We start from the raw sequence: 16,613 nt of genomic DNA on the forward strand, positions 1-16,613 counted from the left end.
TGAGTTACAGGTTGGTTTGCAAGAAGGGGAGTGTTGTGGTTTTTCAACTACAAAGATTTTAGGATCCAATCATATGGTCAACAAGAAATGTTCAGCACAGGATGTTGTGATAGACAAAGATAAGTACAATACGCTCCATGACAAGGTGAAACCGAGGACGGTTTCCAATCAAGAAGGGGAGGATGATGAGGACACAACTAGCTCGGATATAACCATGACTACCTTATGTATTAATCAACCAAAGGTGCATATGTTCTACATTAAATTAGCATGTTATATATTTGAACAAACGTTGCTACACAATGAGTTTCCTATGTTTTTGTTTGCATAGGTACTTGCTTGGGCTAAGGAAAAGAGACCGAGCGTAACGAATTCATGGATGATCAAAGAAGTTGATTGGGGACCATATCAAGACCTGCTCCAAGTCCACTTCCATCTTATCACGTCACTTTTGGCCCATATAAGACAAGAGATAAAGTTCTACACGTTTTGGATTCGAATTCGGGTCTCTTGACAGCATCAACTTCAAACGGACCTAGCTGCTGATCTAGAAGGAATTTCGGGGCCCATGAGTACTTGTTGGAAAGCTGATGGAGTCTATTTTCAGATGGTTTTGTTCCCACATCAAAATTCCTACCGAGCTGCCAGGAATCTGCAAAACAAGCCACGTATCTCATCCAGTCTGAATCTGACTTGGGTTTTGGGCCTTGTAATTGTGTCGTGGGCTTAGCCCAAGGGGGTGTGCGCCCTAGGGCAACCCTAGGACGTCTCTAATCATATTAATTCAGTAGCCGTCATCGTTTAGAGTTGGGTTTTGCTTAGATTATTCTGTCAAGAACAATTTCGCCACTAGATCGGTTTGTAGAACCCCAAATTCGTGTGCTTAATCATTCATATGCAATTTGGTTGCAATCTATCTTGTTCTTGCTTGTGTTCTTCAATTCGCATGTAGGGATTAGCTTTCTCGGCGAGGTCAACCGGGTTTCGGCACGGTTGATAACCAGAGGAGACGTGGTGCTGCGATTGCGGGGCTTAGTAGCGTGTTCGTTCAGAAGCCGGATCGAGTTGTGTCGAGACTCCGCTCAAATCGACTGTTTATCAATACCTATCGGAAGATCGGGACCTAACTCCCTCATCACAGATCATCTATTTCGACAATGTGATTTCACATGACAGACTTGGGACTTGGTGGCTGCAACAAGAGAAATCAATAATAACCAAAATCATTCGAATCGGAGTACATTATGGGGCGCAGAAAGGGCGGGCGAGGAGGTGTGCCACGTCAGGATTTTGCTACAGTATGTACAGTGCGCGGGTGGCATTTTTGCGAAAAGGCCCTCCGGTTCGCGCGTAATTCGGCCGCAGTCCCCCGAGGAAATACCTGTGAGGTGGTTTTTTACGTAAAGGACCTTAGAAAAGATGGATATTACGTGATAAGGAGGGAAAAATCGCGTGTTGGGACTGCGATGTAAAACAAGAAAGCCGAGGGGCTTTTTCGCAAAACTCCGCGCACTAACCCGCCCGCCCCCAACCCTAGCCTCCGCCGCCCGCATCCCATCCTCCCTCGTCTCGCTCTCTCCCTCTCTCGCCGCCGCCTGCGCTTTCCCCTCGCGCTGCCACCTCCGCCTCGCGCCGTTGCCATCGTCATCCGCATCGCCTCGCGCCTCCGCCGCCGTCGCCGTCGCCGTCGCCATCGCCGTAGCGTCGCCGTCTCCGAGCGCCTCCACCTCCTGTCCATTCCCCTCGCAAAAAATCGACACCACCGGCAGGCAGAACCGATGGCTGCCATGAGAGGTAAAAGGAAACCCTTCCTGAGTCATCACTTCCTCCAGCGCCCTCCTTTTCCCTCTACTTGGGATCGATTTACTCGATTTCGCTCCTGAATATTGATTTTCTTGTCGAATGGTGGGTTGGGGTGGTGATGCAGGAGATGGGGAGCAGATGAGTTTCCTGTGGGGATGGCGTTCGATTGGTTGCGGTCGTTCAACCTCCAGTCTTGCCACTCCCCATCCATGCAAGGCGATCTTTCGGGTCGATGCCAAAGGAGACGAAGAAGCCATTGACATCAGTGCAGCGGGCGCCCTGACCTGGTCCATGTCGTCACCTTCCTCTGGGCAATCACTGAAGTGAAGCTTCGCTAACTAGCGATGGATCTTCCGGCTCTGGCTCCGCCAACCATAGCGCAGGTACATGACTCATGAGCTCATATGACTTGTGATTCTCCTCCCAACATTTATTTTTGTTAGTTTGTGGATTGGAATCTGTTGCAGATCGAGGAGCTTGAGCGAGTTGTTGGGATTAGGTTTATCTATAGAGGTGCAGTGGGGACACGCCGCCGTCGTCAGCGTCTTGCTGAACCATGGCGCTGATGTAGGCGGACGCAGTGATGATGATTCTTGACTGTATTTTAGGGAACTAATTGCTCCAATTCTGACAAATTTTAACTATATTTTTGGTTCCCTGAAATGCTAATTGTTCCAATCCTGACAAATACAATGTATTAGGCAGGTAGTTTTGATTTGAAATCTCTTTTGGATTTTGTAGCCCAACAGGATTGCCAATTTCGTCTTCACACCGTTGGTTTCGTCACTTTTGGGGGGATCATTGGAATGCATGAAGTTGCTCTTTCAGATAGATTTTCTGCTAATTATCTTCGTTCTTTTTTTCTCCAGCTCCATGCTTTTTTACTTCCTTGTACCACTAACTTCATTATTCTTGCAATTTTGTTTACTGGCATTTATACCTTAACCATCATTCTGGATTTACAGTGCTTTCTAAAGAATCTACTGTGCTGAACACATGAACTAGGCCGATGCTAACGTTAATGGCGCTGGATTCAATGGAGCAACTCCTCTGCTGTTAGCATGTAGTCATACCGGCTCCATCAGATTTGTCAATTGCTTGGTGGAATCTGGGGCAGATCCAAACATTCCCGACGAAGTGAGCATATATATTGCCTGTTTCCCTCAATACTTATGTTCTTTTTGTCGCCTCATGTGCACAAAATTTTGTTCCCTACAGTTTCATCATCTAATTTCAGATGGTATGTGACAGTTCATAGTTATGGTTGGTATTTGTGTGGTCCACTTGACAATCTGTGCTCATTTACTATGATTCTATTGACGGTTTCCTACAGGTGAAGCACTTCTTGCCTTCAAGAAGGCAATTACAACTTCTGAAGGGATATTTCTCAACTGGTGTGAACAAGATGTGGATCCTTGCAATTGGAAGGGTGTTAGATGTGACAGTCACACCAAGAGAGTAAGTTATCTGTAAGACCAAAAAACCCTACATAAATATTGTGAAATACTTATAATTTCAACCTGGCTATTATTTTGCTTTTTCCTTTTTAAGATGACATTTTCTAATAGAAAGGAAACGATAAATTCATAGCTTCCATTGTTATAAATATATCTGACCACCAATGTATTAATGGTGTTTTCATCACTTCTCTTTATGTACTGGAGAAGACTGTCCTTATCTGTTGCAAAGCGAGGAGCTGTCTCATGAATCTAAGTTGGCTTTTATACAGGATCGAACCACTTGTATGTGAATATTACATAAGCAAGTGCCCTGTAATTGTACCCTACCATAGAGGGGGAAAGAGGATACATGTAGGAGTGCAGGTGAGTGATTCAGTATATTCTCGGACACCTTTTAGGCGAGTGTCTCTGTTATAGTAAATTACTCTTGTTTATCTGATTTATCTGATTTGGGTTGACATGTCATGCAGGAATTAACTATTTCACTGAAGATATTGCTGCACGGTCTCAAGCTGTTGCTCGCCAGTTCAAGTCACTGAAGGTAAGGTTTGCTCTTTGGCGATGGTAATATGAGACATGGGCCTTGGTACATAAATGCTTTGTTACCTGTGAATGATCTAGAAACATAGCTGTTCACGTAGCTCTTTCTTAATGAGTTGGGACCTTTAATCTCCCTTTTGTGTTTAGGTTAAAGCAGTAGTTGCTTTGCTATCACTGAGCAGAAATGACACAGCCGGTATGCATATAGTAGATTTTTTTTCTGTCTTCTACGCATTGCAAGTCACAAAAAGCAATGTTCTGATTACGTTTTTTGGTTGTTCAGAGGATGTTGACAGCAATAATGAGAAAGAGAAGTCATATGGTTACATGATGATGGAAAGGCTGACAGGTTCACCAGATGGTCGGATTGACCATGTACTTCAGGTTATCAGACTTTTCCTATTAAAGCAAGTTCAATTTCACTCTCTGCTGGTGTATGTGTAAGCATTGAAATTGTGTGGTCTGCTGTGGATATGAAAAGTACTGTACATTGCTTTTGACATGAATGGTGAGAGCTTAAATCACCCTAACCAATATAAGTGATTAGTTTAACACCCTAAATTAGCTTCAGGGTTAATCTTCACAAGAGAGTTAAACCCATAAACTCTAAAGTTGGTTAAATTTTGGCTCATAAAAGAGCACATAAATCCAAGAGGTTAAATACTGTTAAATGCACTTATATACCAAATGAGTGAGAACATGATTTAAAATATGCCTAATATGTTCAGTAACCCTTTAGCTAACCTATCTTAACCAACTACTGTGCCTTGAAGGAACTGACAGTGGAAATCATATAACCACTGGCAAGCTTAATTGGCTGGTTCCCCAGTCTCTGCTGGTTTAGTGGTTCCTGTGTCAGGACTGCGAACCCTTTTGTCAGCATCACCAATTCCCTTGACCCCTTTATTTTCTGGCTTGTATATTATTTGTCAGTACAAATATGTTGTAGCTTACAGTCTGAATCATCTGATTTCAGGAGAAAACATTTCAACACCTATACTTATCTGCCCTTGGATCTCATATGTAGGTTCCATAACCAATCCTGTTGTTTGCTAATTGTTTTATCATGTCTATTTCACCATTTAACTGGCCTGCAGGTTTATTCTTGTAGCAATTATTGGCGAGATCATGATACTGCTCTCTTCATTCTCAAACATCTGTACCATGATATACCTGAAGAAACTCCAACTGATGATCCTGAAAGGATGCCTATTCGACTGTTTTATGTGAGGGATCCAATTGCTGAGAGATTCCCTTGACGTTTTCAGATAATTCATTAGTTAAGGAATTCTCAAGAAAAGTGATGACTTATTCAAGAAATCGGAGAACGATTCAAGCTGTGAATCTTCCTGATGGTATGGACGACCAATTGTATTCTTCTCAAATCTTTTCAGGTGCGTGTTGATATGGTCATTCTCCCTCTCTTGCCCTCGCCGCCGCCGCTGCCCGCATCTCCTCCTTCATTCTTTGATTAAAGTTTTTAGCGATCATGAGAAACTAATTATTGCGCGCCTCCTGTACGTTTTTGTTTGGAGTGAGAAACTAATTATCATTGAAAATTTTGTTTACATGCTGCCAGGCTACTGGAATAGTGGAAGCTGTGGAGGATCTACTCAGATGTTGATCGAAATGGTGCTGAATTTGGGAGCTGTTGTTCTCAATTGCCGTGACCTATCAGTGTATTTCAACCAACGTGATCCTCCACGTTTCATCTGATGGTCGCTGCAACTTGAAGAAAGGGTGGATGAAGTTTGCAAGGCACAATCACATATATGCTGGATTAGTATGCATCTTCCACTTCTACAAGGCAACTCACATTGAAGTAACTATCGATGTTCTGTGAACAGCATCTGAACGATCATAACTATATTAGGATCATCCTTTTGCTAGCAGTAAGCACATTCATCGCTATGAAGATGAACCACTCACCAACCCTACCACTATTACTATGCTAATTAGCTCTGCGTCTTCACTTCTTATCAGAAGTACTGAGCTGCCTTACATATCTTACATACTACCATCTATATATGTTTATTATTAAAGACTCCTATGTATCGAAATACATATATGTAATTAGTGCTGCAGTTTGTTTATCTATAACTCCCTGCTTTCTCTCCTTTTCCCTGTTCCTTTTCCTATTTGTTCCCTGCTTATCACGTGTTGTTTCAATTTCGTTGTGTACAGGCGGCGCGCCAACGGCGCGCCCCAGGCTCTAGTATTATTGAATGGATGACAAGCATAGCTTCAACGAGGAGCAGGTTGGAAAGCCATGAGTAAAATTGTAACCCTAATAAGGATGTGGTAGCACGTTTGGCTTCAGAGAAACATGAAAATTTTCCAAGGGGAGGAACCGAACACACAGAGAACGGCACGTCCAGTCCCGGAAGATCTGCATGAGTGTGACTTCGCCTTCCAAACGCCTCAATTATAGTTTCTTAATATGTTAATTCATCTCCTAGATGCTCACAAATGCTATATGTAATCACCCTATTGTAAAAACTTTATTTCTGGCCTTCTAATATATTCGATAATGCTTTGCCGCTTTCACTTAAAAAAAAAAAGAGAGGAGAAAAGTATATTCAACTCGCTACTACATTAGACGGCTCGGCTAGTTTCGAGTCAAGAAAATCTACTTGTAAATTGAAAGTTCGAGTGCCATTAATTTGGTTTTGGTGATAAATGACAAATCCATTTAATTTGGTTTTGGTGATAAATGACAAATCCAATTACATGAGACTAACATTGTTATAAATATTTCTTTGTCTACTAGTCTCATATGGATATGAAAATGGAATATGAGAGAGAAACGTTCATTGATGGTGTACCTAAATAACAAGGATGAAATGCATGGAGATCAAGCTATATATGACACTCTTTCTCTCCGTGCACATATTAATATATTCATATATAATATTTTTATGTGATTACATAAGCATGTGAGACTAATATTTTGTTTGAGCCATATCTTATTTAGTCTATTTACATTCAGAACATGGAGATGATGAATGTATGTTTTTATTTTAATGCCTATATTTGATAAATGCCTTCTATTCTTGTATAGGATAAGCTCCTAATGTTTCATTCTTTTATGCATATTCTTACTTCACACAACAAACATTTTGTATGCATACATTTAGGGGTAGCAAATCCTATACTTTAGTTATGCATGTAATCGATCCAAGTTATTCACTTTTATTTAATTAAGATATTTACATTTGAGCATATATTTAAGTATATGACACTTGTGGTGTTGATTAATACTCATCATTTATTTATATCCTTTTATACATGCGATCGGTTGGTCAACATGTGGAGGTTGACAACCGGATCATTGAGACTAATAATTTCATTGAATTGAATGAGAAAAATAGGTTCCAAGGATTGAAAAGGTGTTGACACTCAAGTGATATGATTGCACCTAAAATACCAAGAATAACAAAGTGGAGATATTGAAGATATGGGATATGAAGTGGCTACTATGGCAAGACAGTGAAGGGCAAGCGATGCTCGGTCGCGATGGACCATGTGGCGGTGAAGGGCAAGCAAGGGGCTTGGCGCCGAAGAACCAAATCATGTGGTGAAGGGCGAGTGACGGCTTTGTCATGATGGACCGTGCAAGGCCATTTGAAGCTAGAAGTAACCTCATCAATCATTTGATGAATATATGGTGAAACGGTTTCGGCATTGGCGTCCCTTAAGATAAAGAAAGATGGAAAGAAGGCATTCCTATTGGTATAATTCTCTTCCTATTTATATTTGAGTTTAGGAATGCCGTACTATTAAGACGGATGCAACATCGAGGTGTTTGTATATGTCTTGGTGCTCAAAGTGACCTATTATAGTACTACCTTGAGAGAAACCTAAGCTTTAACATATCCTTTGATTGGTTTTGGACCTTGTTTTTGGTTGAGTTGGGTAGTTCTCTTGAGAGAAACCTAAGCTTTAACATATCCTTTGAGTGGTTTTGGACCTTGTTTTTGGTTGAGTTGGGTAGTCCTCTGAGTGAGCTTTCCATATAGTCCAAGATCATCAAAAACGGACTCCCGAGCGAAAAGTTATAGTCGTTTTACTATGTGCTTCTCAGAAATTCTGAAAATATTTCGGAAATATCCGAAAATTATTGGAAATTCCAAAAATGGCCACGAATCTGAGATTGGCTTCTGTAAATTTTCGGACATATCCGAAAATGCTTTTCGGAACTTCCGAAAATTACAGTCTTGACCTACAATGTCTAGTTTTTGAGAGGCTCGGGTATATAAACTCCTACACCCCTCCTTTGAGGGGCTGCTGTTCTTGGGCAATATTAAACACATCCAAAGCCAAATAGCCATCCCCATTTCCCATCCTTTTGTGGTGCTTCTTTGTGAGGGGGATTTGAGAAGGGAAGAGAGTTGGATTGAGAGAGTGAGGAGTTGAGAGCTAGTGAGCTTCACTCCATCCTTTGTGGTGCCTCTTTGTTAGAGGGATTTGAGAAGAGGAGAGAGTTGGATTGAGAGATTGAGAAGTTGAGAGCTAGTGAGTTTCACTCCATACTTTGAGCACTCGAGTTCATAGCAAGTAAATCTTCGATTGTGTTTGTTACTCTTGGGGACTAAGGTTTTCCAGATGGCTAGGCATCGTCGGTGATCACCCAAGGTTGTGGTGTGCCATAGAAAGTTTGTGAAGACTTCGATTTCGCCTCCGTAAGGGAAGAAATCAAGAGTGAAACCGAGGAGTGCATTTGTGCAATCTCGTGAGGAAATGGTTGAAATAGACCCGGTCTTGTGGCCCCTCAACGGAGACATAGGATCCGTGGATCCGAACTTCGGGAAACAAATCAACTTGTCTACTCTCTTGGTTTGTCCGTTCTTGCCATATCTCATATTGTGCTTGAGCTTGTTTTTACCTGATCTACTTGTATGCTTAATTAATATAGCTGGTGACCTTATATCTTACTTAGATACCTTATTTGTCACCTTTTGATTCATATACATTTTGTTTATTCAAGCTACAAATTCATAGTTAGTGTTTTATTCCGTTATCCGCCGAACTTTTCGGTTGAGACCGGAACTTCCAATCTCATACCGGAAGTTCCTATTTAAACCGAAAGTTCTCATATCTCTAATATGATATGAAGTTGTGATAATTTTTAGGAACACCTATTTTACCCCCCTCTAGGCGACATTAAGTTCCTTTCAAAAATTGATAGCAGGTCATTTCATGGTTGATGGATCTTTTAGAGTGTACACCGGTTTTTTTACGTAGCGGGGAGATGTACGTGGGAGGGGTGAGCGGACATATGAAACTCCTCTTATTGAATAGCAAACAAATGTGTTAATCCATAGGGGCAATTGCGCATTTAACCTTGTTTTGAAATGTAACTAGCAATTTGACTCTACTCCTTTTAGTTTGCTTATTTGACCCCTTTTTTTTTAAAAAAATAAAGATCAGATATAACCCTATACCATTAGCTTATTTGACCCCTTTTTTTTAAAAAAATGAAGATCAGATATGTCCCTATACATGTCCCTATACCGTTAAGACAAGCTAACGGTGTTAACTCAAGGAAAAAGAGACCGTCTATACCCTTGCTCATTTGACCCAGTATCTATTTTTTTTATTCAACCAAATATACGACGTATTTGTCATAGGCTTGACAGATTTGAATTAGGTTTCACGAGTTTTTTTGACCAAATTAACGTAGATTTGATAGGTTTTTGACAAATCTAACTTGATTTTTAAATTTCTTTTTGACAAAATTGACTTCAGTTTGAAAAAGAAATATTGAACTTTAACAAAAGCAATCCAAAATTTTAAGGGGTGGCTCCGGCGGAGGAGCAGCGGCGTCGGGTGCTGCTGCACAGAGGGACGGAGGGAGGGAGAGGGGCTGCTCCAACGCGCGGAGAGAGAGGAGGAGCGGCGACATCAGTGCGCGGAGGGGCGGCGACACTGGCTGCGTCCGCTCGGAGGGAGGGAGGGAGATGCGGCGCCGACGCGGGGTGGAAGGGGGCAGCGGCGGCGGCGGCGGCGCGAGGAATGACCCATCGCGACTCCTTCCCCGTGCCTCCCTCTGTGCTCGTCGCCGGTGAGCGCGGGCGCTGTGCGGATCCCAACCTCCCTCCCTCAGCGAACTGGCTGCCGCTCGCCGCCCGCCCTCCGCGCGCCGGCCTCCGCCTCCCTCCCCGCTCGTCGCTGCAGTTGCCGCTTCTCCCTCCGTGCGCGCCGCCGCCGTTGCCGCTTCTCCCTCCGCGCGCGCCGCGGCTGCTCTCTCCTCGCGCGCTGCCACCGGGGCTTCTCCCTCTGCGCGTTCCCACCGCCATGGCTCCTCCTTCCGCGCCCGTCGCCGCCGGGGCTGCTCCCTTCCTCTACGCGTGCGCCGCGGCCGCCGGGGTTGCTTGCTTGCACTACCACAGCATCAGAACTCCTGCAGCATCAGTGCCCCACAGTTTATTGAATGGTTACCTCCAGACTTTTTTGGCTAGTCAGGATCATGAGCCCAGACTGGTCAAGGCAGCCAGATCGAATAGTTCAAGCAGATTAATGAAATTGCATATCTGGAAGCGCAATTGTTTTGTCGAACAAGTTTTCGATTACAGAAACATTACAGCGCAACTTAACTGATGAGGTGTTCACAACTCCCCCTGGTCATAGTTACCATGGTTACATAGTTACCACTTACCAACACAAACAATAATTTGATATCCATAATCATGGTTTCCTTTGGTTTTGACAAGTACGTACTTGTACGGTTCTATCTACTTTCTGTGCTCAAGTCATGTTTACAGGGACATCCATCACTTTTGGGGGATGACATATTCAGCCGTTGGAATTCTGAAACCGTGCAAAGCAATAGAATTCCATCTAGGCATCAGAATAAAGATTAGTAATTGTTGTTCTCCATATCATTAGCAGCAAGGATGAAATCTTGATACGAACTGTCAAGTAGATAGAATAATTAGACAGTTGGAATTAGTTGTAGCATTCCTAGGAAAGAAATTACCTTGTATGCAAAAATTCTGCATGCTGTTTTTGGGCATGATTACACAATTAACGCAAATCTTATTTACAGACATCCCAGTAGTATTAGCAAATGAATCGGTATTATTATTATTCTACAAGTTTCAAAGAGTCTTGCTAGTGTAGTGTATAAATTACAGCAATGATCCTTAGTTTAGGAATAGCAGGTTCTGATATTTGAACCCTGTTTAGAGTAAGAATTTTGCAGGAAGTTCATAGAAACCAACTCAGAAAAATACTCTCTTAAAATCTAGATCAGAACTTAGCATAGAGTTATATCCCCTTTCCAATAACAATAGACAGGCCAAACGACGAGGCACACTTGAACAGAATGCAAAGCCACAACTTCATGGGCAATTTAGAAGCCAAAGATAAATGGGAAAATTTGTAGTGCAAACCTAGAAACTACCGTTGAATCAAAAAATGGGCATTTGAAAATCGTCCAATGTGACCATGAGTAAAACTTTAATTCATGGTTAAATCTAGGAGTAAAAACATCTCATATGGAAAAACAGCAAAATTATTTCATCAAAACTAAAAACAGAAATTAAAAGAAAAATAACTTAGAATTGCTGCCAATTGTACACATATCATGGATTTGATTGCTGAATACTGAAAAATAGCTATAAAAAAGCAAAGGGTGAGAATGATGTTTATGTTCGCACAATTGAACATTAGAAATTTGTTGCCAATAACCAGTAGATATTAGAAAACAATGCATCGCAACAGCTGACAGACTAGTAGTGTCGAAACCTGAAATTCCGCATTTGGATGGACTGACTTTTGCCAGCAGCATTACAGTTTAGGTTGTTCCTTGGCTCTGCACTGCTTGATTCTGTGGAATAAAACGAAATTACTGTCAATTTGAACATCTCATATGCTGACAAAATGCACAAATGAATGCAAATCAACTATGGTGACCCACCTTTGCTTTCAAGACTTTCTGGCTTTCACTGAAATACTGATTAGGATGATTGATTCCAGTATCACATGAGACACCATGTTCTGCCTCAAAAGTCATCGTGCAAGCTAGCTGTGTATTTCATAACTCAGATGGTTCAAGCAGACGAAGTTTAGAAGATTGCTTATTAAAGGTAGAACTGTGAGGTGCAGTACCTGGTAGTGCCTGTTCTTCACTTTATCCATTATCTCTTCTAATGGATGACCACTGATTCCCATTTTATTGAGAGCTGCTCTCAAGTTGTCTTCACTAGAAATATCACACAAGAAAAGGACACATGTAACTCACAAAGACAGTGATAGCTGTAGGTTCTTTTACATATTCGATAAATAGTCTACTGCTAACAGAGAGTTTTAGGATATGAAATCCCATGTCCCATTGACATATTCGATAAATAGTCTACTGATAACAGAAAGTTAACCATAAAACAAATAAATGCTTAACTACTCTGTTAATGGCATGGTAGAATGAGATTATACCCAAAATGTCGATAAGGGCAACCATGGTGATCACCAACACCAGGTGTTGCAGAGATAATCTTTTGACATGAATACGGAGTGTAATCCTGGAGGAGCCATTTGTCTGAGAGATGAATAAGTTGATTATCCAAACAAGCAACAAAAATAGAACAAGGGGCTTACTGTTCGTTTTCCTTCCTTTCCATAATTATGCCTGATACTGTAGGCATATTCCTTGTCAAATCGCTCAGAGCCAACCTTATCCAAAGAAAACCCAACATCAGTGAAGCAATATAATTTGTGATGGCTTGCACAATGCAACACGGGGTATTACTTGTTTAGTTTGGGGCTTCTTACTGGTTAACTCAATGTTCAACACTATAGATAAGAATGCAGTACACGATCCTATAGAAAATTTTCTTGACACGGCTTACTTGTATTGTAAAGAAACAGAAAAGGTTTGCATGTGCTATTTCCAAAACATAGTTGCTGTTTACATTCTGAAAGAAAATTAGGCACCTTCTGAGAAAACTCTGCCCTCCAAAATGCTAGAGCATCTTCCAACTTTAGTCCAGCTCCCTAAACCATAGTTTTAAGAAGCAAGTTAATGTGACATAAATAAAATAAGTGTTCACTGATAACAGAACCAGTATTAAGATAATTCATTAAGTTATTACCTTAAGGAAAAGACCAAACTGCATTCTGCCCCCATGCTTCAGATGATGGTTTTCTCTCAACTGAAAAATAAAAGCAATCACTAAATAACCTGATCATAAGGTAAGCAAAGTATGTGAACTTTTAAGGTGCCTTGCCTTCTCTAGCATGTGGCGCATACAAAGAGGGAAAGAAGTTTTAGCCAGTTGGTCAATATCCTTCAGAGAAATCTCAACAGCATCCTTTGGCTGTATAGAATATTGGATATTTGATAAGCCAGACAATTAATAACAAATATAGTAAACATTAGCATTGAAGAAAATCCCATTAACAATATCTGGAAAAACACCTATAGATAAAGCAACATACCTGAGAGTAATCAGGTCCAAAATATGCATTACTCAATGCTTCGACAATCTGTTAAGATAAAAAGTGTGGATTATAAAAGTTATGAAAAGATTGTCTGGAGGAATACGGGAAGTGGTTAATTGATACTCACAGGAGTCAACCTATCCTTTTCTTGTTCCTTAATGGTGGCCGTCCATTTTCTGTACATCGAATTATTTATATTATAGCTTAGTACAGCCTGTACTAAAGAGTGTTCTAAGTTGAGAAATAAATCCAACTGTCAAGGGGCTTTTGTTCTATGTAAATTATTGGCAAATAGTAGACAATGCTGTTAATGTTCCTAATTATATCACCTAAGAGTGCAACAATTTTTCCAGCAAAGAACTAAGAAAGCACACTTCCCGGACATGATATGTAGCTAGGCAGAGTAAAGTAGAACATTTGTACCATGTACCTATTTGTTAAAACAAGTGCCTTCGAGATATTGCAGCGGAATTGGGTAACCACAAGCGAAACAACCTATTAAATTATACAAGTATGTTTAGAATGGGCAGGAAACAACATCCAAAAAGTACATAGAAGTTTCCAGTCTCGTTTTCGCAGCAAACCTGACTCATCGCAACATAAGCATATCCTTTTGAAAGAAATACTCGGCGGCTGGCAACAAGATCTGGAACTTCTTCAAAAGGCACCTTACATGGATACGAACAAGGTTTATTTAGACTGGGTAATCACACGAACAATTTTTTTCTACTGGATATGGAATTGAAGAGGTAAAATAAACTGATGCAAATACCTTGAAGAACACAGATTCAACTGCAAAACGAAAACATAGAACAAACTTAGCAAGTGAAAGATCACACCTGCAAGCAGCGAAGCACCATTGTGCTGAAACAACATAAAGAACAGGTATCACATAGTAAGATGTTCCATACCAGCTGCAGATTGACCAATGGTGCGTGCAACTTGGCTCAACTTGTCTTTGACAGCCTAAAAACGTGAAAACAAGAACATCTCACTACTGTAAATATTACTGAAATCATCAAGGTCCAAGTCAACAGAGTGACCATAACACATACCTCAAATTCCGAGTGTGGCAATGCTTTGTATGGAAGTCGAAACTCACTCATAAGCATCCTCTGAAAAATACAGTGTGGCAAGGAACGGTTAAAGCATGATAGCTTTCCTTGTATGCAAGAAAAGGACAGAAAGTCACCTGTGATTCAGGACTCTCGAGCCGAAAGCGATAGCGAAAAAGCGTAGTCTCCATGGAGAGAAACCACTTCCGCAGCTCCTCCCTAGAATGCGGGTATAGCACAAAGCCTTTGAGAAGTTAGTCAAAGGTTCAAACTTGAAAGCACCAGAAGCAAACCACCGGCTTACTGTCTATGGAATGTCAAGTACTCAAGTGTAACGAATGTTAAGCTTACGTTCTGCAGTAGACAAGACGGAGAACAAAGTGAGATATTATGTCCTTGTTCAAAGTCTCTGTAGGATCCTGGTGCCTCATATGGGCTTTCCACAATTCCTTGACCTAAGCACAAGGAGGGAAAACAGATAGGATTACTGTTAAAGAAAATATGGTAAACTTGGTAACTAGAGCTTGAAACTCTAACCGCGAAATTATGTTCAAGATTGAAATCGAAAAGTCCAGCAAGAAATGGAATTTAATTTGCCCCAAATACATGAAGGAATTCGCATCTCCGTGGTAGAATTGCAACGAGATATATAGAGAGAGGACGGCTCACCAATTTCTCCATTTCCTCCGGTCTCTTCCCTCGCGAGAGCCCGTCGGCGATCCCCTTCAATACTGACCAACACAGCAGCAGTCTAGATGTCAAATCGTTCACAGAATGCGAGGAAGGAAAGGAAAAAAGGACTCTACAAACGCCGCCACAGTGGGGAGGGGAGAGGAGGCGCCCGCACCTCGGAGGCGGTCGATGGCGAAGAGCTCAAACTCTTCCAACCGCACCTCCAGCTGCGGCGCCACCCGGTAGGTTGGCAGGCCTCCCGCCCCGCCGCCACATCCTACGCCGGCCGCCGCCTCCGCCGCGATCTGCCGGTGGGATCTCACGATCTCCATGGCGGCGGCTAGGTCTTGGCTCGAATCACCGTTGGGAGCGACGCGCTAAGCCCTCCCGTTGCCCTCCCGTCTCTCCGTCGGCGCGTTTGTGGGACGCGGGATAGCGCGAGATTGGGGATTTTGGTGGCGTTTTGGCGGGAAACTGCCGCGCTTTTCCCGCCGCTAGGACTTTTGACGATGCTAGAGCTCCTGAGCCTGATGAAGGGCAAGGCTGACGTGGAAGTCAACACGCACACGTGGCGAACAGCTGGGTCCTTCTAGTCAGCTAGTGGGTTGACATCCAGTCCAAAACTGCTCCAAACCCCGCGAAAGCTAATTGGCGCGCGCCAGCTGGTGGCGGTCCCTCCCCGGCGCTGCGTTTTTTTGTTTTTTTTCACGATTTTTTCTTTTCTTTTTCTCTTTTTTCTGATTATTTTTTTAAATTTTCAGTACGCGTGTTTTCAAATATTTTGTGTTAAAACTTTTTAAATCATTACTTGAAAATTTTTAAATCTGGACTTGAAAATTTTCAAATCTCGAGTTAAAAGTTTTAAATCTTGAGTTAAAAAGTTTTTAAATCTGAGTAGAAAATTTTCAAATCTCGAGTTGAAAATTTTTAAATCTGAGTTGAAAATTTTCAAATCTCAAGTTGAAAGTTTTCAAATTTGGGATGAAAAGTTGAAAGTTTTTGAAATTTGAATTTAAAATTCAAATTTCGAGTTGAAAGTTTTCAAATATAGGTTTAAAATTTTGAAAATTTGACTTCAGATATAGATTTTCTTTTTCAATTTGTTCGTTAAAAAAATCTCGCGGGAAAAAGAAAATCTTATCTACTACCATTATTATCTCAAACTATCGTTATCTAAAACTAAAAGATTAGTCTAACCACCTTATCCCCAGAAAAAATGCGCGCCGGTGGCGCATACGCGCCAACTAGCGGTCCCCCTCCAACCCAACTCCCTAGTGAAGCAGCGATCCAAACCACTCCAACCCAACTCCCTAGTGAAGCAGCGATCCAAACCAGTCCACACTGCTCCAGCAGCTCTAGCATTCGGGTATTAGCAGGGTGTCCTCCATTTTTGCTGTTTTTCACATGCCACGTAGACTAAGAACATTGTAAGCTAAATGCTCTACAGTGCAAGTTGATTATAGTGGGTCCCACCAATACCATTTCTTTTACTTTTCATCTACCCCTCTTTCTCTCTTTCTTCTTTCACTTTCATCTTCCCCTCCGCTCTATCTCTCTCCTTTCTTTTTTTTCCCAACCGGCAGAACAATATGAGGCCGAAGGCTGGGGGTGAGCAGCGGCGGCTGGCGGGGCGGTCCATCCG

The 16,613-nt window shown here is 41.8% G+C and overlaps 2 protein-coding genes and 1 pseudogene across 6 annotated transcripts; 2 read left to right on the forward strand and 1 right to left on the reverse strand.

Annotated features, from left to right (window-relative positions):
- Nucleotides 1–1,587: 1,587 nt before the first annotated feature.
- On the forward strand, nt 1,588–3,621 carry LOC136351221 (uncharacterized). Its single transcript, XM_066312288.1, has 5 exons — nt 1,588–1,794; nt 1,928–2,186; nt 2,809–2,940; nt 3,137–3,261; nt 3,471–3,621. The coding sequence occupies exons 2-5, from the start codon at nt 2,148–2,150 to the stop codon at nt 3,508–3,510; spliced, it is 336 nt and encodes a 111-aa protein (XP_066168385.1). The 5' UTR covers nt 1,588–1,794; nt 1,928–2,147; the 3' UTR covers nt 3,511–3,621.
- On the forward strand, nt 3,602–5,920 carry LOC4342989 (phospholipase SGR2-like; annotated as a pseudogene).
- Nucleotides 5,921–10,067: 4,147 nt separating this feature from the next.
- On the reverse strand, nt 10,068–15,363 carry LOC4342990 (probable DNA primase large subunit). 5 transcript variants are annotated; one of them, XM_026027302.2, is made up of 20 exons: nt 15,147–15,363; nt 14,969–15,030; nt 14,651–14,754; nt 14,437–14,518; nt 14,300–14,359; nt 14,156–14,210; nt 14,017–14,036; nt 13,829–13,912; nt 13,675–13,739; nt 13,372–13,420; nt 13,242–13,289; nt 13,031–13,120; nt 12,896–12,955; nt 12,738–12,797; nt 12,402–12,476; nt 12,240–12,325; nt 11,916–12,009; nt 11,725–11,832; nt 11,553–11,634; nt 10,068–10,206 (listed from the first exon to the last, which is right to left on the reverse strand). In XM_026027302.2, exons 1-19 carry the CDS (start codon nt 15,301–15,303, stop codon nt 11,602–11,604), a joined length of 1,392 nt encoding a protein of 463 aa, XP_025883087.1. In that variant the 5' UTR covers nt 15,304–15,363; the 3' UTR covers nt 10,068–10,206; nt 11,553–11,601. The 5 variants fall into 5 exon arrangements, 3 of the variants coding, with proteins under 3 accessions (XP_025883087.1, XP_066168852.1, XP_015645424.1); XR_010742793.1 differs by lacking the exon at nt 10,068–10,206 and adding an exon at nt 10,336–10,613 and having other exon boundaries at nt 12,240–12,342; XR_010742792.1 differs by lacking the exon at nt 10,068–10,206 and adding an exon at nt 10,336–10,717 and having other exon boundaries at nt 12,240–12,342.
- Between the last annotated feature and the right edge of the window lie 1,250 nt (nt 15,364–16,613).

The sequence above is a fragment of the Oryza sativa genome, chromosome 7 (assembly GCF_034140825.1).
Source record: "Oryza sativa Japonica Group chromosome 7, ASM3414082v1".
In the NCBI taxonomy this organism is placed as follows: Eukaryota; Viridiplantae; Streptophyta; class Magnoliopsida; order Poales; family Poaceae; genus Oryza; species Oryza sativa.

What these genes read in the sequence shown, in the direction of transcription:
- LOC136351221 (XM_066312288.1), top strand. Translation starts at nt 2,148, where the DNA reads ATGGATCTTCCGGCTCTGGCTCCGCCAACCATAGCGCAG. An exon ending in ATCCAAACATTCCCGACGAA is followed by an intron (nt 2,941 to 3,136) that starts GTGAGCATATAT and finishes GGTTTCCTACAG; the next exon opens with GTGAAGCACTTCTTGCCTTC. An exon ending in GTGACAGTCACACCAAGAGA is followed by an intron (nt 3,262 to 3,470) that starts GTAAGTTATCTG and finishes GTACTGGAGAAG; the next exon opens with ACTGTCCTTATCTGTTGCAA.
- LOC4342990 (XM_026027302.2), bottom strand. Translation starts at nt 15,303, where the DNA reads ATGGAGATCGTGAGATCCCACCGGCAGATCGCGGCGGAGGCGGCGGCC. An exon ending in TTGGACCTGATTACTCTCAG is followed by an intron (nt 13,121 to 13,241) that starts GTATGTTGCTTT and finishes TATTCTATACAG; the next exon opens with CCAAAGGATGCTGTTGAGAT. An exon ending in AGTTTGGTCTTTTCCTTAAG is followed by an intron (nt 12,798 to 12,895) that starts GTAATAACTTAA and finishes ACTATGGTTTAG; the next exon opens with GGAGCTGGACTAAAGTTGGA.